The sequence below is a fragment of the Eumetopias jubatus genome, unplaced genomic scaffold, assembly GCF_037043125.1.
Source record: "Eumetopias jubatus isolate StellerSeaLion01/CBP00866 unplaced genomic scaffold, mEumJub1_p1.0 scaffold_10, whole genome shotgun sequence".
Classification (NCBI taxonomy): domain Eukaryota; kingdom Metazoa; phylum Chordata; class Mammalia; order Carnivora; family Otariidae; genus Eumetopias; species Eumetopias jubatus.
The window spans coordinates 102288636-102311759 of record NW_028274816.1 but is presented as its reverse complement, the minus strand read 5'-3'; the positions used below and the strand labels follow the sequence as shown (position 1 = coordinate 102311759).

General features: G+C 44.6%; 3 protein-coding genes across 6 annotated transcripts in view; 1 reads left to right on the top strand and 2 right to left on the bottom strand.

Moving 5' to 3' along the window:
* The first annotated feature begins 213 nt into the window (after nt 1–213).
* KLHL10 (kelch like family member 10) lies at nt 214–6088 on the top strand. Of its 2 annotated transcripts, none has more exons than XM_028094059.2 (5): nt 214–407; nt 2970–3459; nt 4386–5003; nt 5313–5462; nt 5694–6088. In XM_028094059.2, the coding sequence occupies exons 1-5, from the start codon at nt 214–216 to the stop codon at nt 6066–6068; spliced, it is 1827 nt and encodes a 608-aa protein (XP_027949860.1). In that variant the 3' UTR covers nt 6069–6088. The 2 variants fall into 2 exon arrangements, with proteins under 2 accessions (XP_027949860.1, XP_087883414.1); XM_088027288.1 differs by having other exon boundaries at nt 2952–3459.
* Nucleotides 6089–6278: 190 nt separating this feature from the next.
* KLHL11 (kelch like family member 11) lies at nt 6279–16346 on the bottom strand. Of its 2 annotated transcripts, XR_003607633.2 has the most exons (3): nt 15801–16346; nt 10097–11755; nt 6279–8149 (listed from the first exon to the last, which is right to left on the bottom strand). XR_003607633.2 is itself a non-coding variant. In XM_028094076.2 (2 exons), the coding sequence occupies exons 1-2, from the start codon at nt 16343–16345 to the stop codon at nt 10174–10176; spliced, it is 2127 nt and encodes a 708-aa protein (XP_027949877.1). In that variant the 5' UTR covers nt 16346; the 3' UTR covers nt 6279–10173. The 2 variants fall into 2 exon arrangements, 1 of the variants encoding a protein (XP_027949877.1); XM_028094076.2 differs by having other exon boundaries at nt 6279–11755.
* Nucleotides 16347–17489: 1143 nt separating this feature from the next.
* ACLY (ATP citrate lyase) overlaps nt 17490–23124 on the bottom strand; it is a 41201-nt gene continuing 35566 nt past the window's right edge. For both annotated transcript variants that reach the window (XM_028093946.2, XM_028093947.2), the window contains 7 exons: nt 22749–22903; nt 21298–21448; nt 20954–21097; nt 19869–19982; nt 19424–19506; nt 19068–19144; nt 17490–18469 (listed from right to left, as the gene is read on the bottom strand). In XM_028093946.2, the coding sequence (XP_027949747.1) occupies nt 18375–18469; nt 19068–19144; nt 19424–19506; nt 19869–19982; nt 20954–21097; nt 21298–21448; nt 22749–22903 (819 nt within the window). In that variant the 3' untranslated portion in view covers nt 17490–18374. The remainder of the gene's footprint in view (nt 18470–19067; nt 19145–19423; nt 19507–19868; nt 19983–20953; nt 21098–21297; nt 21449–22748; nt 22904–23124) is intronic.

Here is a 23124-nt window from a genome sequence, read left to right as displayed (position 1 = left end):
AGAAGGAAGGAGGACAGGCGAGTTCCAGAACCTGAGAGCACAATCCTGAGAGTGATCTCACTGCGGGCCCAGGATTCTGGAACTTGGGCTGCCTGAAGGGCCCTACATGAAAGATGTAGTAGGGAAAAGGAGCGACAGCAGGCTAAAGGGGCCCCCCACAACCCTCCCCGACGCCCTAAGAGAGCAGCCTCTCTCCGCTGGTCCCAGGGTGCCATGGAGATGGAGAGCGCGGCGGCCTCCACGCGTTTCCACCAGCCTCACATGGAGAGGAAGATGAGTGCGATGACCTGTGAGATCTTCAACGAGCTTAGGCTAGAGGGCAAGCTCTGTGATGTGGTCGTCAAGGTCAATGGCTTTGAGTTCAATGCCCACAAGAACATCCTCTGTAGCTGCAGTTCCTACTTTAGGTATAACAGGGTTGCCAAACTAAGCCAAAGGGGGACTTGGGCTCATTCTGAGACATTTTGGTTCATTTCATGTTTCCCACCCCATCGTCGTAAGTTAGGGACACTGTCAAATCTGTGGGCTCCTCTAGCCTGGCTCCTTTGTCTTCTGAAGAGGCACAACTAGGGCCGGAGCCGCCTCTCTGCTTTTCCACTGGATTTCAACCAACTGTTGGTGGGCCAGGTGCTTTTCTCCTTTGATTCTCACCCAAACCAACGTTCGGGAAGGTTGGACACCCATACTGGATTTCCTACTTAAACCTAGATGACAGTGCCACCTCAGCCACCCCTTGTGCCCGTATCCCAGTAGAGACTATCTCAAACAGGGTGATGAATTAACAAGGATTGAGCAGATGGGAAGGAGGATGCGGGAAAGCACCAAGGAAGTGTTTATTGGAAGATAAAGGGAGTTTGGGTCACAACCACTGTGACTCAGGAAGTGGCAGAGATATTTTGTTCATGAGCTGAAAATGTTTGAGTTATCAGTTCCAACGAACATGATACATGTCTCTCATCTGTTGCTAAAAATTCTCATTCATCTAGACCTGCAACAGGGTCTACAAAAAGACCAGATAGTATTTTAAGCCTTGCAGGCCATACAGCCTCTGCCACAACGACTGCACGCTGCCTTTATAGTGGGAGAGCAGCTGTAGACAATACTAACTGAGACGGCATGGCTGTGTTCCAATAAAATGATTCATGGATGCTGAAATGTGAATTATAATCCAGGTGTCACAAAATCTATTTTTTCCCCCACTTTTAAAAATGTAAAAAACAGGGGCATCTGGGTGGTTCAGTCAGTTAAGCGGTTAAACTATTGATCTCAGCTCAGGTCATGACCTCAGGGTCGTGAGATGGAGCCCTGCATTGGGCTCCACTCTACGCATGGTGCCTACTTAAGATTCTCTTCCTCTCCCTTGGTTCCCCGCACCCCCACTCTCTCGCTCTAAAAAAAAAAAAAAAAAAGTAAAAACACTTTTAGCTTGTAGGTGGCACAAAAACAAGAGGTGGGCCAAATCTGGCCCAGAGGCTGTAGGCTTGCAGACCCCTGCTCTAGAGAAGAATCTGATTTCCAAGGCCATATTCCCTTAAACCATCTAGAAAAAGGAAGCAAAAATTTGTTAGGGCAGGTCCTTCCGTCTTTTTCAACACCTAAAAAAGTACCTAGGTATACAGTGGGAGCCCAATAAATAGTTCTGGAGGAGTACACTGTCAATAATTATTTATTGAGTGCCTATTTTGTGACAGGCACTATCCGAGGTACTAGAAATAAAACAATGAGTAAAAAGATAAACATTTGTGTTCTCATGAAGTTTACCTTCTAGTAGGAGGAATAGGTATTCAATAAATAAAAAACATAGCAGATCGTAAGTGCTTGGGGGGCGGAAAGGAAGGTAGGGAGATTTTATTTATTTATATTTAAAGATATTATTTATTTATGAGAGAGAGCGAGCACGCACAAGCAGTGGGAAGAGGCAGAGGGAGAAGCAGACTCCCCGCTGAGCAGGGAGCCTGATTCGGGACTCAATCCCAGGACGCTGGGATCATGACCTGAGCCGAAGGCAGACGCTTAACCGACTGAGCCATCCAGGCACACCAGGTAGGGAGATTTTAAACAGGAAGGTGGCGATTTTAAATAGGATGGTTTCTGACAAAGTGACATTTGAGCAAAGACTTTAAGGGGGAGGTGGGAGTGAGAAATATGGAGATCTGCAGCGGGGAGCCTTCCAGGCAGAGGCAACAGCATGTACAAAGGACCAAAAATGAAGCACCTCTGGTATATTCAAGGAAAGCAAGGCTGGTGGGACTGGAACGGAATGAGGGGGACGGTGGGAGGAGGTGGCCAGAGAGGTATTACTGGTCCAGACCTCAGAGGACTTTGTACTCCCTGGCAAGCACTTTGTATTTTACTCTGAGCAAGAAGGGATGTCAGCGGAAGGTTTTGGGTGGAAGGGGTACGTAAACTCATAAGGTAGTTGGGGTCTGACTGTAAACTCTGGCAGTATCAAGGGCAGAAGCAGGGGCATCAGAAGCTTACCCCCAATCATCTAGGCTGGAGATGGTGGTGGCTTGGACTAAAGAGGTAGCAGTAAGAGGTGAGGAGTGATCAGATTCTAGGTGTGTGTTGACTGAATGGTACTTATTTAAAAAAGCGTATTGCTCAAGTTTAACTTCCTTAAGTAAGGTTGAGGTAGAAGAGACCTAGGTCTTACTCCTGGCTCTAGATCCCAATTTTTCCACCCACCAAACAGGGAAAAGTTCTAGTTATCATGAGGATAAGAAGAAGAGTGACCAAAGTCAAAGTTCTTGACAAGGTTCTCTTGCCCACTGTATAAAGCACATAGCCTCCCCTCCCCCTCCCCTCCCCCATGCCAATTTATTTCCAGCATACTCACCGTGCACTATTTGGGAAATGTCCAGACTCTCCTCGACCAAAGAAGGTGGGGCGGGGGGGGGGGGGGGGGGAGAACCTGGCAAACTGGAGAGAAATGTTTCAGTGGCTGCTAGTTTCTTTCTTTCTTCCAGAGCTTTGTTTACCAGTGGCTGGAACAACACTGAAAAGAAGGTATACAACATTCCTGGCATTTCCCCTGACATGATGAAGCTAATTATTGAATATGCATACACCCGGACCGTCCCTATCACACCGGACAACGTGGAGAAGCTGCTGGCTGCCGCAGACCAATTCAACATCATGGGTATTGTCAGGGGTTGCTGTGAGTTCCTCAAGTCGGAGCTGTGTTTGGATAACTGTATCGGCATCTGCAAGTTCACGGACTACTACTACTGTCCCGAGCTGAGGCAGAAGGCCTACATGTTCATACTGCACAACTTTGAGGAGATGGTGAAAGTCTCAGCCGAGTTTTTAGAGCTCTCAGTCACTGAACTGAAGGATATCATTGAGAAAGATGAGCTCAACGTCAAACAAGAAGATGCTGTATTTGAGGCCATTTTAAAATGGATTTCTCATGACCCCCAAAATAGGAAGCAGCATATTTCAGTTTTGCTTCCCAAGGTCAAGTTTAGTTATTTTTTGTGGGATGCTTAATTGCTCATGTTCGGTTCATTTACCCCGGAGGGACTGTGCGAAGAGCCATATTCAGATGTTTGGCAGCTTCTGGGGCTGTATTTACATACACTTATATAGAAGGCATCTCTTAATCTTTGGAATTTTGCAGTTTTTCTTTCTTGACATTGCTAGTTCCTTCTCCTCCACTTACATTCTTTGACCAAAATTCTCCCTAGCAGCGGGGGAAGGAGATGGCAAGGCCTTCAAAAGAATTTTATTTTATTTTATTTTATTTTTTAAAGATTTTATTTATTTATTTGACAGAGAGAGAGAGACAGTGAGAGAGGGAACAGAAGCAGGGGGAGTGGGAGAGGGAGAAGCAGGCTTCCCGCCGAGCAGGGAGCCCGATGCGGGGCTCGATCCCTAGGACCCTGAGATCATGACCTGAGCCGAAGGCAGTTGCTCAACCAACTGAGCCACCCAGGCGCCCCCCTTCAAAAGAATTTTAAAGGGCCCTCCTTTCAACCATTTTTATTCTGTGAGTTTCCCCAAATCCCAGGTAGAAGTGGGATAGAACACCAAACAGTACTATACACGATTACAGCCATTTGGCACTAATCTGTGTTATTTTATACAGAGAAACATAGATGTTCAATGACTGAACAATCACCCCAGCCTTCTCTGGTCTAACAGTACTGCTCAGTGGCCAAGGAAGAGGCTAGCTCTGTGATCATTTGAGGTGCCATCTAGCTCATTCTCAGCATCCAAATGTATACCACCTCCGAAAAACAAGTATTTAAACTGTGAGCTATAAATTTCAAACACAAAATATGATACTGCTGCCATTCAAAATCAGACTGTAAATGGGGACTTGTGGATATGGGTTTTCCAGGTACCCTCACCTCATCTGACTTTCTGTATTTCTTTCTTAGGTTCGCCTGGCCCTAATGCATGCTGAGTACTTCATGAACAATGTGAAGATGAACGACTATGTCAAAGACAGTGAGGAATGCAAGCCAGTCATCATCAATGCCCTAAAGGCCATGTATGACCTCAACATGAATGGACCCTCTAATTCTGACTTCACCAACCCACTCACCAGGCCCCGTCTGCCCTATGCCATCCTATTTGCAATTGGTGGCTGGAGCGGTGGGAGCCCCACCAATGCCATTGAGGCATACGATGCTCGGGCAGACAGATGGGTGAATGTCACTTGTGAGGAAGAGAGTCCCCGTGCCTACCACGGGGCGGCCTACTTGAAAGGCTACATTTATATCATTGGGGGGTTCGATAGTGTAGACTATTTCAATAGCGTTAAGCGTTTTGACCCAGTCAAGAAAACATGGCATCAGGTGGCCCCGATGCACTCCCGACGTTGCTACGTCAGCGTGACAGTCCTCAGCAATTTTATATACGCCATGGGAGGATTTGATGGCTATGTGCGTCTCAACACTGCTGAACGATACGAGCCGGAGACCAACCAGTGGACGCTCATTGCCCCTATGCACGAGCAGAGGAGCGACGCGAGTGCCACAACACTGTACGGGAAGGTAGGAATGAGGAGGGGGGAGAACATGCCCAGAAGTAATGCTCTTCTTTGTTTTCTGGAGGGCGGATGGAAAATAGAAGAGGCAGTCCTCACTTTGCAAGACTAACTCCACCCTCAAATGATAAAAGTGGCCCTTTTTAACTGTCCTTTAAAATTTTACTCATTAAAAAGCGATGTACGCACACATGGGAAAAAAGAAACTGGACAGACTGGTATCAGAAGGGTCACCTCGTCACCACCATATACACACCCGTTCTTTCTGCTCCCCAGAGGGAATGATTTCGATAACCTTGAGCCTCTCTTCACACAGGTCTACATATGTGGTGGTTTTAACGGAAATGAGTGTCTGTTTACAGCGGAAGTGTACAACACTGAGAGTAATCAGTGGACAGTCATAGCACCCATGAGAAGCAGGAGGAGTGGAATAGGCGTAATTGCTTATGGAGAACATGTATATGCGGTGAGTTTATCTTGTACCACACAAAAACGATAACCCTCGATTTTTTGTTCGCAAATAGGTTTACACTATTATTGGTAAGCATTTGAAAAGCATTTTTTTCCCCATGGAAAATAGTGGAAAGAGGGAGGTATGAAATCACTGGTTCCCCCACCCCACCCCCAAAGGCAACCTCTTCCTCCGTGCACACAAGCCATGGCTAACAGTCAACCATGTTTCCCTTGCTGTCCATAGGTGGGTGGCTTTGATGGAGCAAATCGACTTAGGAGTGCAGAAGCCTACAGCCCAGTGGCTAATACTTGGCGCACAATCCCCACTATGTTTAATCCTCGTAGCAATTTTGGCATCGAGGTGGTAGATGACCTCTTGTTTGTGGTGGGCGGCTTTAATGGCTTCACTACCACCTTTAATGTGGAGTGCTATGACGAAAAGACGGACGAGTGGTATGACGCCCATGACATGAGCATCTACCGCAGCGCTCTGAGCTGCTGTGTGGTGCCAGGGCTGGCCAACGTGGGGGAATATGCAGCTAGACGGGACAACTTCACAGGATTAGCACTGCGAGATGAAGTAAAGTACTCCGCTTCGACAAGTACCCTACCTGTATGAGCCTCTTCATTTTAGCTAATAAAGAGTCTAAGCAATAAGAATTACTTCTTTTTTTAAATAAATGTAGTGTTTAAACTTTTAAGAGTACTGGAAAATGTTCAACTTAAGGGAGCCAAGGGTTGGATGAATGAGGGAGTAAGAGGGAAGGAAGAAAGCATTTATATCAACAGCAGATCATTAATAAAGAAAAATTACACAGTACAAACCAGCTCTAAAGAAATATGTTTATTTAAAACTTACACTGAGACAATTAATAGCTTCAACACAGAACAAGATAGCTTTAGGAACATAAAACAAGCTATTTTACAATGTAATGTCTCAAAGCATCCTAAATTCTACATCTCCTCTGACTTAAAGGGAGAGAGCCAAGATTATACTTTCAGTAGACTAGGGGCTTGGATACTGATAGTCCCAAAAACTCACCGTGTATCAACTTGAACTAAATATGTATTTTACAAATAACTCAATGAGCCCTAGCACATGGATCATAATCTTCAAACATCTAACAAGCTTAATTTTTCACAAGTGCATTATGCAGGAGGATTAAGTCAACAAGTGCTCTACTGTATGTGCTTCAACGTCAGACATTTGTAATGATGCTCAGAGAGTAAGACCAAAAGCCCTACCAAGGTAATCAGTAAAGCCGTTATTTGGCTATCTAATTAAATTCCTTGAAGCAAGATGACTATTATATTATGTTATTGTTACTGTATTACTCACTCAACTATGAGCTGTTTTGTTTCCAAGGACCAGAACACGTTATGTAGGCATTATAACAGCAACAAAAATGGACTATTCTCAAGAAAGCAACAAACTGGAGTGATGGACCGTGCCAAAATGTTTGACAATTAAAGGAGAGACTGAACTGTTTCTCAAATATTCTACAGTTAAATGGCAACCTATAAAAATACCCTATTTTTCTAGTGGAGGCAAGGAACTTGCTTCACAATTCTGTGAACTTTCAAAAGACAGGAAGTATGGCCAACATACCCTTTTTATTTAAGCTTAATTTGACAAAAGTACAAAAAAAGTCCCTTTAGTTATGCTTGATTAGGCCAAGTAACTAAAATATACAATTTAGCTTACTTGTCTACCTACAGAATAGTGTCTTATTAGGATTATGAAGCAGAGAATGAAGTATTTAAACATACCACATGCTACACTAGTCAAGAAACAAAGAAAAAAGTGTGTCCTAGAAACTGCCTTACCAGCGACCTGAAGAGTTTAAAAAACAAAAGCACACAAATCTTTGATAAACACTACCTTTCCAGCTTCAAACCTCTGTTTTTATATATATTAGTGTTTTAAAATTTTTGGGTCCCAACAATACTATATAAAACGAAGTCATCAAAACAAAACTGGTATCAATGAATTGCGATTTTTTTCTTAGTAAAATATCTTTGAATTGGCACAGCAAAAGCAAAGTTGGATATCAAGATATACAAGACTAATCATGCAAACAACTGCAAGTGAAATGTATTACTTAAACACTACGCTCATGACTGACATTCTCAATAGATACCACAGGTTTGTTTTTTTAAAGCCATGGTGGGGTAGGTGTAGTTAAAGGATATCCATTCTAAGATATAAATAGCACTCAAAATTATGTATAGGTATTATTTTTTTGGTATAATCAATTCCTCTCTTTTCCTTCCACAAAACAAAAACAAAAGCAACAACAAGAACAAAAGGTCTGCTTGAATACATGTTAAGCTGTCCTTTTTAAAGCTATATTTTTAACTGCCGAAATTACCAAACACACTCTAAGTTTTCATCAAAACGGAAATTTCTTTCCCAAAGAGCCATTTTAGGCTGGTTATCATAGTCAGAACCTTTCTAAATACTCTGGAAGTTATTTCCAGTTTAGATTTCAGAATGTCAGCCTTGAACAGATTTAAGCAACTCTGGTTTCCTTCCTTATTAAACAAGTTAGTTAGGATATTTCAGAAACAAGTTATTGACGTGAAGTCACACATGTGAATTCAAATATGAAAATCAGAAATTCAGTCGTCAGGAAAACCTGCACACATCATGCAAGGAAGGACTTACCCCTTCTTTTCAGCCATGGCCTAGGTTGCCTGCTGAGTTAAAAAAACAACAGTTTCAATCAAGTTTTCAAAACCAGATTATACCTAAATCTTAGAGGAATTAGAACTTGTCACATACATGAAATAAGACCACCCCCAAATAACTTGGTAACATTGGTCTCAGAAGACAACTCTAAGATCCAAAAACCTTACATCACACCTCCTAGAGAGAAACTGCCCATTGTAGTGAGCTACTAAATTATTTCACCACCACCAAGAAAAGGAAGTTTGCTACCTAGCATAGTCTATCAGAGAGGAGAACATCACTCAATGAGCTTTTCTGTCTCACTTGCTCAGACCTCAACTCAGAATTAGCACTTCTCAGAAATGGCTTTTTTCAAAATAGCTACAAATGGAAATTGATAAAACGGTAGAGATGGCACAGGATAATATATCCTCATACAGAAACAAGACTTGAAGTTTACTACCCCCACCCCAATCTAAATGAAATGGTTTTAAAGCAGATTTCCAACACATTTATTGACAAACTTTGTCCTAGGCAGGGATACTAATTTAGAAATTTCAGGGAAGTTCTTGGTATAGAGTCCAAGGGCTAAATATTAATAGTCTTGCAGCAAATTGAAAGCCAAAATTTCTAGTTGTGCTTTTTTTTCTTTTGATGTTTGATACAATAAGGAGGTTAATTATAATGGACTAGGGAAAAAAATCATCACTGCACTTGGAATTCAACTTCTAGAACAGTATTCTGGAATGTCTAAGGAGACAGACATTCCGAAAGAAACAAGAAACATATGATGGACCCCTTTTGCAAGCCATTAGGGCAGGAGTCCTCTAAGCTGAGTGCTAACTTGTATAAAGCTTGGGACTGTGTTAGAGAATCAGAAGAATGCATAAAATAAATAAAAGGTAACTAAAGCAATACATCTTTAAGAGCCATAATTGTGCACCTAAATTTGGTATTCTAGGCTCAAAGTTCCAATAAAAGTCTAGGGCAACTGGATAAAATAGTACAACAACCAGGGCTGAGAAACAATAAGGCTTCCCTTTAGCAACATTTCTCTAAATTGTCACTTCATTCCCATTTTGTAAAAAGTTTCTTTTAGAAAGGAATGAGGATTCTATACAATATACATTAGAGCAAAATTTAAAATTGAAGGCATTGAGTGTCGATTGTCATAGGCATTATTTACACACTCAGTAATTTAACCTCAAGTAAGCCTGTAACTCCTGAAAAAAGTGTTTAAATGTTTTAATGCCTTTGATTCCTCAGTCTACACTAACAATACTTTTCTTCTTAGAGAAACAAATTTCGCACATATACCTTCCTCTGTATTAAATCAATCAGCCAAAGATCAATACTCTTGTCAACCACCATCATCTCAGAACGATGGCTCCAAGTCTCTAACAGTTGCTGAAGAGATGAAAAATATTCAAAAACCAATGAGCCAATCACAAATTTCTCATCAGTCATCTCTTCTAGAGAGAAGCAAAACAGAATTTCTAGATAAGCACATACAACAAAATATCAATGCAAATATTCTGAAATCATCTCGCTGAAATATTGTGCTTTTCCCTTCAAATCTCAGTCTCACTATTGCACATACCTCCTGCAGATGAGGGCTCAATGCATAAATTCTGCCCTTTTCAAAACCAGCCATTCAGGAGAAAATCAAAAGGAATATCAAAGTAAACGTGCAAATAAACTGTTGCTTAAAGCATGTTCAAAACAATAAATCCCTAAGACAAAGGAGTTTTAACTTGTTGGCGGAAAAACAGCCAAGTGACTATCCCTGGGTTTTCCACTTATCATTAATAAGATCTCATTTAGCTAGCACATCCACACAAACCAAAGACAGAAAAAGACTACAAACCAACAAATGTTACCACATAGTAAATCGAGTTTCCCATTCTTCAGTTTAACTCTATTTCCTTTATATGGGACAATAATCAGTTTAGGTAGAAAATAAGTTATCGACATACTTTTTCAAGTAACAGTCTGGGTATCCTCAGCCTCATGAAACAGGTACAACTGTTTGAAGCCGCACCTATCAGAGAACCTAGCATTCAATCTGAGAGCTCGGCACTCGTCGCATGTTTAGGGCGTGCCGATGTATTTCTTGCATCTGTCTGATCCGGTCCTTCTGCCACATTAAGTTTTGAGGCATAGGGTATCTCTGGGTGCCATGCAAGTACCGGTATGGGATTCTCACATGGCAAGCAGTGGCTCTACAACGCGGCTGTGGCATGGGGGGAAGAAGCATCCACCGCTTTCTTTCAGCACAATACCGGTAGGCTTCTTTCCGATACTGTTTGTCAATATCGTCACTGTTTTTCCAGCCTCCAATAATGAAAACATCATCTTTGTAATAGCAGATGGCTGCTCCTTCGATGCTTAGGACTTCTGGAGGTAAGCTTTCAAGGATCTCGTCGGAAACTTGGCTGGCAATTTTTCTTACTGCCTCTTCATTTTCTAAAGAATAACTCTTAGGACAGCATGATGCTGTCTGATAAAAGTTTGAATTGACCACGGACATTTGGAAAAAGCAGTAATTGTCAATAAGTGGCAAAGATTCCACATCTTGCCACTGTCGAGTCTCCGTATCATAGCAAGTAATTACAGCCTTTAATCCGTCTTCCGTGTCCCGGTCCACAGGAGTGCGGGCAGCGATGTACACAAACCGGTCTTCAATGGCTAGCGCTTTGACATCTCGAAGAATCTTTGGTGCCGATTCCAAGTTGTGCCATTTATCAAGCTCAGGATTATAAACAGTCACATCTTTGAAGCCAGGACTAAAGTTGCCATGTCCTCCAATGCTGTAGAGCTTCCCTTTGACTTCTGTTAACCCAAAAGAATGCTTCCTTGTCATCAGACTACAAACATGTTCCCACGTATTCAAATTTGGGTTGTATCTTTCCACAGTTTTAGCAAACCCTGGTTCCATTGATCCAGCAACATACACATAGGACTCTGTTACTGCAACAGCATGTCCATCAAGGTGATTATGAATATGGGGCAGGTTTACCCATCTGTCCTCATCGACAAAATATCCCACACATTCACTTAAATAATCCCCTCCTTCTGACACGCCTCCAATAACCATGATCACGTCCATGTTTTGCCCATAGCGAGGTAATAAGGAGACATGAGAGGCGGGATGCTGGAAGGTGCCAGACTGTATGTTTTCAGCCCTCAGAGCATGCCTCTCTACTGCATCGGCCACTAACTTGACGCAAACTTCATTATTGGCCACCAGCCTCTCTGGTTTGACATGCCGAGTAAGGTAAGTAGGTTTCATCTGGGACAATCTGAGCAATTTAAAAAGTTCTTCAAAGTATCTTTCTCTCTCTTCAGCATTTCTCTGAACCCATTTCAAAACTGTTTCAAAGAGAACCTCTTCGGAATCCACTGTAATTTCCAAGTCCGACAGCCAGTCTCGAATGAGATGGAAAGGTAAGGTATAAAATTCTTCATCCTGAATTACTTTGTGGAAATTTCTCCGTATCATATCGGCAGCTTTCAGAGCAAGTTGGCTCAAGGTGTACATGTGAGCTAAGCTATGAATGGCTACACAATTAGAGAGATGAAGTTTTTTCTTGAGAAATTCTCCACAAAATTCTTTTAAACGAATTAAAAGGAACCTAAAATCAAGAAAAAGAAATTTTCAAATGTGCATATTTTTTGTGGTTGCATTTTAAGAACATCTGAATTATACAAATTAAAATAGTAAGCTTCATCTCGCTTTATGCCTAACATCTGCAAAAAGGCAAATCCCCCCAAATTAAAAAGGGTTATGCTGAAAAGTATATTTAAAAGCATAAAGTCATCTTTATATAGGATATATTTTAAATTATTTGTATTATATAGTTTATATATAATTATACATGATACATACAACACACACACAATGGTGAGTTCTTCATAATGTAAGGTTTCCTGAAATATATCCTTTAACAAAGCACAACAGTCAAAGACAAATACATATGATTTCACTCATTATGTGGAATTTAAGAAACAAAACAAACATGCAAAGGAAAAAAAGAGAGACAAACCAAGAAATAGACTCAACTATAGAGAACTGATGGCTACCAAAGGGGAGGGGGGAGGATGAAATGGGTGATGGGGTCTGGGGAGTGCACTTATCATTGTGAGCACTGGGTAATGTATAGAATTGTTGAATTACTCTGTAGTACACTTGAAACTCATATAAAACTGTATGTTAACTATACTGGAATTAAAATAAAAAAATAAAATACAATAGTCCCACACTTTATTTTTATTGGCAAAGGCAAATCCCAATCCCAATTTGTCTATGCCATTCCTGCCCTAATCCTCTGTCAACCACCAGCCTTTTCTTCAATGAGGCAGGATCTCAGGGAAGAGACTTTATTAAGCCTTTACTAGATGCTACAGGAACTGTGGGGCTCCTGGGAGGCTATGTCTGCTCAAATATCAGAAGGAACAGCAGTGGAAGCCTCGGGTCAGAGGTTTTAATCGCCTCTTTACCAGTTTTCTCCTTGGGCGGCAGATGATGGGGGCAGGAGATGGTGCCGGGCGGGTGCAGCCTGAGTTGGGTTCTCATTAAAGCAGGGGTGGCAAGGCAAACTCAAACAACAACAAACATATGAAAGTGGTTTGGCATGTAGCTGACTAGAAGTTGTCTGCCCACCTAAATGCACTGACTCATACTCCCTTGGATAGGGTGTTTGGAAACACTGCTCTATGAAAACAACAGCTTTCATACACTAGGCATTTGCCATGTGCTGGGCAGTGTGCTGGACACTTCCTATTATTTCCTTGTAAGTACCCTTGAAGGAAGGTATGATCAACAGACAGTATATGGGTGCTAGGGAGAGGGACGTTGCCTCAGCACTGATGGGTAAGATTAGATGTGATGGCTGCAAGGCACTTAGAACAGTGTCTAACACCAGGCAGCTGCTAAAGCAGCTGACAGATGGAGAGAAGTTCAAAGTTCTACGTAAATTGCCAGGGTGTTGTCTCCTCACCTCCAATTCCCCTATAAAGTAGGGAAAATCTGAGAAATAAGCCCACACAACAGACACAAACAGAGCTTGAGTGATTGCAATGACCCTCCTCTACCCGTTTTCATTCTACAAATATCCCTCTCTCAGATCTATACCTGCCCCCATCCTTTCTCACCCTCTAATGAATGACCCAACCTTGGGCTTTGAGAAACCAGAAATCAGGCAGAAACTCCATCTCCCCATCGCCCAATCTGCTTGCAGCTCTATCCTATACTCTGCCTTCCCTGTCCAACTTTTCCATTTTAAATACGGATTCCATCCCCTTCTTGGTTTTAAGGACTTTGCTCCTGCAATTATTCCCCTACTTCTGTAACATCTATTTCTCCTCTTCCACTGATTCTTTTTTTTTTTTCCCAAGCACACAAACAAGCTCATCTCCTATCTTAGAGGGGGGGAAAAGACCTACCCTGACTCTTCCCCAAACATTTCCATGTGTATCATTATTCTGACCCTCTTTAAAGGAAAAATTTACATGGCTCTTGTTAATGCCATCAAGGACCTCTATTACTACCAAATCCAACAATCTATTATGGTTGACAGAGTTGACGTGATTAGGCTACTTCCTCCTCTACACTCTCTCCTCTACACCCTGTGAGACCCATCTCCTCTGCTGGTTCCTTAACATTTTGGAACCCCAGGGCTCAATCCTGCCCCTTCTCTGTCTACACTCTCTTCCTAAGTAATTTCATCCAGTCCCATGGCTTTAATTACCCATCTATATGCCATATTCCTCCCAATCTCTAGCTTCCAATGTTCTTATATCCAACTGCCTCCTCAGACATTCCCTGGACCAAAACCAAACTCCTGATCTTCCTCCCAAACTTGCTTTCCTACACTCTTCCACGTCTTAATAAATAAATAACCCTATCTTTCCAATTGCTCGGATCAAAAAACTAGCAGTCTTTTCCCTTATACTCTACATCAAACCCACCAGCAAATTCGTCTCCTCTACCTTCAAAACATATCTAGAATTGAAGCGCTAATCACCTTTATTTTTCTTCAACCCGAGCCTCTACCACCATTCCAACCTCCTAATCTCTCTGTTCTGCCCAGGAGCCCCATCCTGTTTTCAACACAGCAGATTCTTCCAATCAGACTGCATTGTTCCTCTGCCCCTAAAGAAAATTCTTCAAATCAGATTGCATCATTCCTTTGCCCCCAAAACCTTCCCATCTCATAGTCATTCAGAGTAAGAGCTCCTTCCACAGGCTGCAAGGCCTTTGGAATCCAAGCTCCATGGAAACTAGATCCATCCCCATCACCACCCTGAGGGGCCTCTCCCACCCTCTCCACCTGCATCCATTTGATCCAGCCACACTGGCCTCCTGCTATTCTCTAACATCCAGATAAGCTCCACCTCAGGGCCTTTCCGCCTGTGCTCCCTACATGAAATACTCTTTACCTCATCTCCTTAGGTTCTTTGCAAAATGTCTTCTTCATTAGGTATTCTCTATGTACCCAATTAAAAAACACAGTGCCTCTCCACCAGCACTTTCTATATGCCCTTACCATGCTCTGTTTTTCATCAAAGCTATAACAATCATCTCACATGCTATCTATTTTACTTATTTATTGTCCATCTACCAAGGTAAGTGCAACAAGGGACTTTTTTTTTTAATTTTTATTTATTTGCCAGAGACAGAGTGAGAGCACAAGCAGGGGGAGCGGCAGGCAGAGGGAGAAGCAGGCCTCCTGCTGAGCAGGGAGCCCGATGTGGGACTCCATCCCAGGACCCCGGGATCAGGACCTGAGCCGAAGGCAGACGCTTAACCGACTGAGCCACCCAGGCATCCCAGGAAAGGGACTTTTATCTGTTTTGTTCACCACTGAATTCCCAGCACCTGAGAACCCGGTGTCTGATCTGATGCATCACAGGCACTCAATAGGTATTTGTTAAAATAATGTACCTGTAACCCAATACTGCCAAAACAGACTCCTCCACATCTCTAAAAATGGCATTCGCCTGCCTCCTAACCATTCTCTGAAGCATCCATTCCTACCCCTTACAGTCCATTTCCCACAGTAGCAGAATCGGCTTTTAAAATAATTAAATCAGGAGATTTCTTCACCCAGCTTGCCATCGCACAGTAAAAAAAAAAAAATCAAACTCCTTATTTCAATGCATTTCACACACCCTTCACCTACGAGATCCAGCTCCACTGGATATTTCTTCTAGTTCTTTAAGCCAAACTGGGTCCTGCCAGAACGCCTTTGCGCTATCTGCCTGGAATGTTCATTTCCCATCTTTGCACGGTAGGTCTTTCTTGCCGTTTGGAGGTCGGTTTAAATGTCACCTCCTCAGAAAGGTCTTTCCTCTACCCAATCACTATCCTTTCATCCTTTTTAAATGTCAACACAGCACTGATTACATGCAGACTTTCTTTTTCATTGCCTTTGTCCCTCCACCTGGAATCTGAGCTCCCTAAGAGCAGCGCGCCCTCGTCAGACCGCTCGGCTGCATCCTCAGTACCCAGAGCAGTGGCTGCCCCACAGCACACAGCAAGCACTCAATAAGTATCAAACAAATGCATTTCCTCGGGGTCGCACTGCCTCCCTGCCTCCCCCGCCCCCTCCCTGGATGAGGCCCTCAGTGGGCGAGCATCTCCACCGCCCCGTGCGCGGCCCTCCGCATCCCGCCTACCTGTCGGCCAACTCCAGCACCTCGTGCACGCTGCCCGTGCTGACACGGATGCGCCCGGTGTACATGTATTCGATAACGGCTTCCACCGTGTCGGGCTCGGGCCCAGGCTCGGAGCTCCACTTGCGCATCTCCACTCGGCCCGAGCGGGACTCCGAGAACTGGCCCGAGAGCAGGGGCGTGAAGTACTCGGTGGCGGCGGCCAGCACCGAGCGGTGGGCCCGGAACTCGCGGCCTCCCGCGCCGCCGAAGCACAAGGTAATGTCGCAGAAGAGGCCCTGGCGCCGCTGCTCGTTCTGCCTCCAAGACAGCTCCGAGCAGTGAGAGCTGCACTCGAAATCCTCGGCCTCCGGGCCCGGATCGCCCCCGCTCGCCTCCATTGCAGATATGCCGGGCCCAGACCCGAAGTCCACCGTGCCGCTGCCCCGGACTTCGGCGGCCAGCCCTGCCGAGCCGGCGGCGGCGGTCTCCATGCTCTCCATCTCCAGCACCTGAAGAGATGCGGCCGCTGCTGCCGCCGCAGCCGCAGCCACCGCCGCCGCCGCCATCTTGACGCCGCCGCGCCCGGCCTCCGCAGTCTCGGAACGATCCAGCCGTTCTGGTGCGACAGAGGGATTCTGGGAATAAATAGTGGGCGCGGGGCGGAGCCGGGCGCCGCTGGTGTGCGCACGCGCGCACGCGCCCACCCGGAGCCTTCCTACCTTGGAGAGGGCTCAATGGTGCTGCTTCCCCAGACATCCCACCCAAGTCTCGGTGGGAGAATGGCTTGTCTCCTTCCCCTTAGAGTGGCACGTTCTTCGTGGTCATGTTGTACAACAAAAGCCAACCTGGACCATAACCCATTGTTAGTGTCTCGGGTGGCAACAGTGGACTTTTACCTAAAATTTCAAATGAATTTGGAGTAAACATTACAAAAGAAAAGGTTTGAAACCGAGACACAGCTAAGCAGATGAGAGTGAGCAAGTTACTTAGTATCTTCTAAAAATAGGATAGTATCTATGTTGGGAGATTGCTGTGAGGATTAAACGAGATTCTTGTGTTTTACGTAGTGCTTGATCCGCAGTTACTGTTCCATATATACTTGTGAAAAAGATCAATAGAAGCCACTTTGGGGGTTTAAGCAAGGGAGTGGCTTAGATTCGTGTTTTAAAATAGCACTGGTGGGTCTAGAAATAATGAAAAAGTGGCACTAGGGGTACCAGTCAGACCAGATATGGATGGATCGGAGGGATAATTAAAGGATAAATCCATAGGAGGTGACAACCAGAGAGAAGTGGAAGAAAGGATGACTTTCTTTGGCTTTAGTATCTGGGTAGAGCTTTGGTTCTTCACTGAGAAAGGGACAGGTACAGATTTAGGGGAGAAGATAGGGTTTTTGTTGTTTTTAAATTATATTTGTTCACCATTTTTTTAAGTTTATTTTTTAATAATCTCTACAACCAAGATGGGGGCTCAAACTCATAACCCTGAGATTGAGTCGCATGCTCCACTAACTGAACCGTCCAGGACCCCCCTTAGGGGATTTTCTTTGAAGCCAGTGTTTTGATTAGTTCTTTGTGTGTGTGTGTGTGTGTGTGTATGAAGAGGCGGATGAACGTTTAAAAAAATGACATGTAGTAAAACCGTTAGTATATGTACATTCAAAGGAATACAGAGGAGAGGAAAGGATATGGAGGAGATGAGACAGTAGTGTGTCTTCATTATTACTGGATAGTTTATTGAAATCAAACTGATAATACAGAGAAGAGACTGAGGTGGCAGCTGCCAGAATCTTGGTGGATTACAGATGCAAACTGGCTGGAGATGAGTCCTTGAACCCACACTTCAGTAACAGACTGATAAATCAGTTGCATAAATAGAAAACGAAAGACACGAAACATTTCACAGCTTTTCGCTTTGCATTTCTGTTTTAAACATACGTATGTTACAACTTTACATTTTAAATTACCATGCCACGGATTTTGTGACAATGGCTAAGGATGCAATGGTCCCATCCCCCTGATATAAGCAGAGTTTGGTCTGCAACGTACAACATTTCAGTGAGATACCAAACAAACCCTTAACACATAACACATAAAAAGATCTTTAAAAATCAGATTAACACAATGCTCTTCGGGTTATACAAGGAAGAACGGGAAAAAGTGGAAAAATAAGACATTAGGGATGCTTTTAATTGATAGTGTCTTGAGATCTTAAAAGTTTCATTCCCTTACTCCAAGGGGAAAATTTTTTAACTAATGGAAAAAAGAAAGCAACATCATAACACCCTACAATGAGGAAAAACACTATCCTTACAGTGCTTAGATGCTTCCATATAATAAATACAGCAGGTAGCAGAGCAAATGTCACAATTTATTGGCTTGGTTTTTATTTCGATGCTTATAAAAAAAATACTAAGCTTCTTTGTGTGTACTGAACAGTGTTAGCCCGTGGCTGTCTTCGGTGCCTGTCCGCCAGTGGCTGTTTACATTGCAGGCCCATCCTAGAGCAAGCTCCCGTACCAGCTGTCTGCACGCTGTTTGTTTCCCAGGGGAGGAGTTCTCCTCTTCACTTTACTGCAACGGGGTTCCTGGCTCATTACATGGTCATGTGTTCCGGAAGAACATATGAAATATCATCCCATGGGTGACGATACAGCCCCTGCTTCAGCCTCTTCTGATCCAGATAGTGTCCTGAAATATGGAGCAAAGGCATCTTTTTATTCAGAGTTGGTGAGTCTGTTAAAAGTGTGGTGAGGAGGGAGGATAAGGACGACAACTCTTTCTAATACAAAAAAAATGAAGTAAATCCAGATCCACTGCATAAGTGTATGGCAGCCTGGGTAAAAAGCAACTGTTAGATTTCATTCTGTTTTCCCAGGCTAGCAGTCAGTCATTTCCAAGAACAAAGGAACAAAGATAAAGGGGGACGTTCAAGTAAGAAAGGAAGAATTAGGAACAATGATGACGATAACGTGACATGTAGAAACTTGCCACATCGGTAAGTGTTAGAGCTGAACCATCGGGGGAAACCGACCCAAACTGAATTTTTTTTTTTTTAAGATTTTATTTATTTGAGCGAGCGAGTGAGCGAGAGAGAGTGCAAGCAAGAGTGGTGGGGAGGGGCAGAGGGAGAGGGAGAAGCAGGCTCCCCGCTGAGCAGGGGGCCTGATGCGGCTTCATCCCAGGACCCTGGGATCATGCCCTGAGCCGAAGGCAGACGCTTAACCCACTGAGCCACCCAGGCGCCCCCAAACTGAATTCTTAATAACAGCAACAACTACCAACTCACCAATGAAGCCCATACTCCTTCCCAACACAAAGATGCCATTGAGGGCTCCAATGTCAATATATTCATCAGCTTCCTCCCTGCAACAAATAATCAACCTGTGGTTTTAAAACGGCTCACGTGACCGCCCTCCTCCCCACAGACAGTACAACTTCTGCCCTAGAATGAGAAGCTAGCTCTCTTTGGTTTCAAAGTAGAGAAAGGGTGCTCTGGGTGGTTAGGAGTAGAGATAATTTTTGTTTTCTTTATACCTCTCCATATTTTCTAAATCCTCCGTAATGAGCATGCACTGCTTTTAGAACTGGAAGGAAACAACAAGCATCAATAACTGTTAAGAAGAAAATGGCCGCAGAGCTCACCGGGTAAAGGACCCACAGTTTCTAAGCATGTCTACAAATGCAACTCCGATGAAACCGTCTACATTCAGGATAAGATTTGGTTTCTGGGAAGGCAAAAAATTAAAAGCACTTATTATTTCTCATTTTTTCTTTGTAATTTTCCACAATTACTACTACTAACCTAACTACAAATTCTGACCACAATTTACAAACCTCCCACCAAAACATCCCAGCTGGTTAGGAAAGGAAGTGTCAGTTCAATTCCCAACGTCTAGCAGAGGACCCAGCACCTAACTGACACATGGTATGTATCTGTTGAACTTAGCAGTGGAACAGAAATAGAATTTCCCAGAAAACCAGGTTTGATTTTGGCTCCACAATCAAAATGTAGGCTGGCTCTTGTTTTCCCCCCAAGTAATGCACCCACAAGCTATGATTTGGGAATTAGGGACATTTTCTCTTTTACCTTCGACGTGGTAATCTTCTCGACTTCCAGTGCATAGTCAAGCAGAGGGGTGGCAGGGAAGTGCTGTTTGACGTAATCTTTGAGGATCTGCACTCGCATGTCTGGGTTGTTTATCTAGAAAGTGACCCAAAGTTACAGAGCTGTGTTATATCCTAACACAGCTATTAAGAGACATGTTTGCACTCCTGCCACAGACAGAATGCACCATATCCAGGAGGTGTGTTTCAGAGACCTGATCCACATGTCCGATTCTGTGCAGCACAGACGATGACACTGCTGTGAGGTTTAAGGTTTCTAAATTCTTTTATGTCACCAACAAGGAACTCAGACCCGGAGATGTTAACTGCATGCGCCACAGGCCATGGGCCTCGGTTTAAGCAGCAGGGGGCCAGGGCTCACTTACTCTCCAACCAAAGTCTTAGGTTCTGGCCACTAACCATGCTGCCCACTAGTTCAGCAGCCTCATCAAGCTGTAACAAAGTTCGACAGAGTTCTTAATTTCTAAACTGGCAAGCACTTATTGGTGTGGGGCAGCAGAGCACCCCTGAAATTTTAAGGAAAGCCCTGGACCTGCCATGCATGGGGCTGTACCATCTGTTAGGAGACTCACGCTAAGCAATAATGGGTCAGTGGGGCAGGGAGGTGGTTCAGGCACCAGCCAACTCCAATACTACAGTGACCTCAGCCACCGCCTATCAGCTCTCAGGCAGATAGCACTGCTCCAGCCCACAGCACAGGGCCTCTTTCGGAGAGAATGTCACACCTGTGCTGCCACACTCAGGCTTTTGGGTTCCTCCCTTTCTGGAGTCTATACTGACCTAGCATGCCTCTTCGCTAAGGGAGGAGGTCACTGTGGCTGCAAAGCCTGGATGGAATGTTCCTCAGAACAAACACGGTCCCTGATTCTAATACAGTTTAAAGGCATTCTGTATTATAATGGAAAAATAGCTGCCTTATCTTTGACATCTGTCAACACAGCCAAAGTTTTGCCAGTTAAGAGTCAGGAACCTAGGTTCCCAACTAGAACAATGCTGTCTCATCACCATCCACCTGCAGATCGGTCCTTAAGGAGAGCCACAACTTACCGATTTCACTCGGTGACCAATGCCCATGATCAGCTTTCCTTCCTTCTTCATCTTGTTCACAAACTCCATGGGGATAATACCACTGTCAAAGGCTTTGCTGAACATCTTGGCAGCGGCATCCAGGGCACCCCCAAACCGGTCCCCCTGTGGGACAAGCAAGCCCATGTTGCCCTGAGCTGGAAGAGCCTCCTTCAGCTTCGCAGACCAATCTGGCATGCCCCGAATTGCCCTGTGACGGGGCTTTACACTCCAAGGCTCCTTCTAGGACCCTGTGGCAGCCAAGCGCATGTCGCCAAAGCCATGTGTCCCCTGCAGGTCTCACCTCCCAGGATGCCAGTACTCACAATAGTGAGCAGCCCCGAGGTGAGGCTGGAAACCAGGTCCTTTCCAGCCCGAGCACAGATGATGGTGTTGTGAGCCCCAGACACAGCTGGTCCATGATCCGCAGTCACCATCAGACACATCTCAATGAACTGGCAGGCATACTTGGGCAACCTAGAGGGAGAGGAAAGGGGCACTAAGAGGAAGGTCAGACAGAGGCGAGCAGCTGGACAGGAGCTACGCTGACCTGAAGAGCCAAGCTCCTACTTGCTCCCATCCTCCCTCAATAAGTCACATTCAAGAAGGGTAGCAACTTTACAACCTGTGTCTAATACTATTATCAAGCAATCCCACGGCAAAACCTCCCAATTCTTGAGCAGCTCCTAACTTGTTGATAGCAAATACTGCTTTTAAAGATTTTTAAAAATTTATTCATCTGAGAATACAAGCACAAGTAGGGGGGAGTGGGCAGAGGGAGAGGGAGAAGCAGACTCTCCACTGAACAGGGAGCCCAATGCCAGGCTCGATCTCAGGACCCCGGGATCATGACCTGAGCTGAAGGCAGAATCTTAACCAACCGAGCCACCCAGTTGCCCCGCAAATACTGCTTTTAAAACAGGGTTAGCTGCCAGGGTTTGAAAATCTCTTCTTTAGGCAATGGCTTTCAGCATGAATTATTGCAAGAGAGTGTAACCTGTATTTGTGGCTTCCCTCTGTGTCAGAGGGAGAAGTGAGACTCCTGTCCCCTTCCCTGTGTAGGAGGCCCCAGGTCTCCTGCAGGGTTCAATGCCCCAGCTGATGATTAAGAACAAAGTCTGGAGACATGGGGATGCAAGAGCAGATAGGGAAACCTGCTTAGGTGTTACAACCTGTGAACTCCTCCCAGGAACGGCCTAAAGCAGGACCAAGATCCATCTCTGCAGCTCAGGGCATGACACAAACCAAGACTTTGACCTGGACTTCTGCCCAGTGCCACCCCAAACCAGGGCTCTGTGAATCAGGTACTCACTGGCCCCCTTGGAGGGCTAAGTTTGGGAGTTGCAGAGAAACCAATTTTTTTCTAACACTTAGGCTGATAAGAGAGAGGACCCAGTACAAGGGACTTCACACCTGTTTAGCAACTCTGCCAGGCCTGCACTCTTTGAGCTACCAGACCCATCCAGACCTTTCTCTCAAGAGGCCTACATTTACTCTGTCTCTTTCCTTAAGAGCACCAAGGACAGGGGCTGATCCAAGATTCCTGGTGAGGTCATTGCTTTCTACTTCTTAGTCGAGACTGGCTTTTCTGTCCTTGGAAGACCTAGGAACAGCCAGTATCTCTTTCCTCTGACCTTGCAATTGATCTGTGGCCGTAAAGATTGATCCTGGACGTATTCCCCAAGACTGCCCACCTCCACTCCCTGGTCAGGGGAAAACCCTAAACTCTGAGCCACAGATGGTGGGGTCCTGCCATCTTTTGCCTTGCACACCTCACCTTCTCTGGAACCACAGGAGGCCAAGGACGCCGCCAATACCCATCTCCTCCTTGAAGACCTCGGTGATGGGCATGCCTGCGTAGATGAGCTCCTGTCCTCGCTCATCACAGATGCTGGTCATAAATGAGGCAGGTTTGCGGATCAAGCCCAGCTCCTGAGCAGAGACGGGGGGAGAAGGGAGCAGCACGACGTGACCACAGAACCAGAGTGTCTCATGTAGGTCTTAAATTCTGACTGCCAAGTACCCAACACTCAGACCAACTCATCCCAAGAAAGAAGTATAAAAGCCCTTTTATTATCTGGTTTTTGTCGTAGAAAATAGGAACGCCAAGCCCACAGCACCTACAGTTCCCATCCACACGTTCATTTTCACCC

Excerpts from the sequence above, each read along its gene's own strand:
- KLHL10 (XM_088027288.1), top strand. The coding sequence starts at position 214 with ATGGAGATGGAGAGCGCGGCGGCCTCCACGCGTTTCCACCAGCCTCAC. Across the intron at positions 408-2,951 it reads AGCTGCAGTTCCTACTTTAG|TTTCTTTCTTTCTTCCAGAG; the intron begins GTATAACAGGGT and ends AGTGGCTGCTAG. Across the intron at positions 5,004-5,312 it reads CCACAACACTGTACGGGAAG|GTCTACATATGTGGTGGTTT; the intron begins GTAGGAATGAGG and ends CTCTTCACACAG.
- KLHL11 (XM_028094076.2), bottom strand. The coding sequence starts at position 16,345 with ATGGCGGCGGCGGCGGTGGCTGCGGCTGCGGCGGCAGCAGCGGCCGCA. Across the intron at positions 11,756-15,800 it reads GTGCTGGAGTTGGCCGACAG|GTTCCTTTTAATTCGTTTAA; the intron begins GTAGGCGGGATG and ends TCTTGATTTTAG.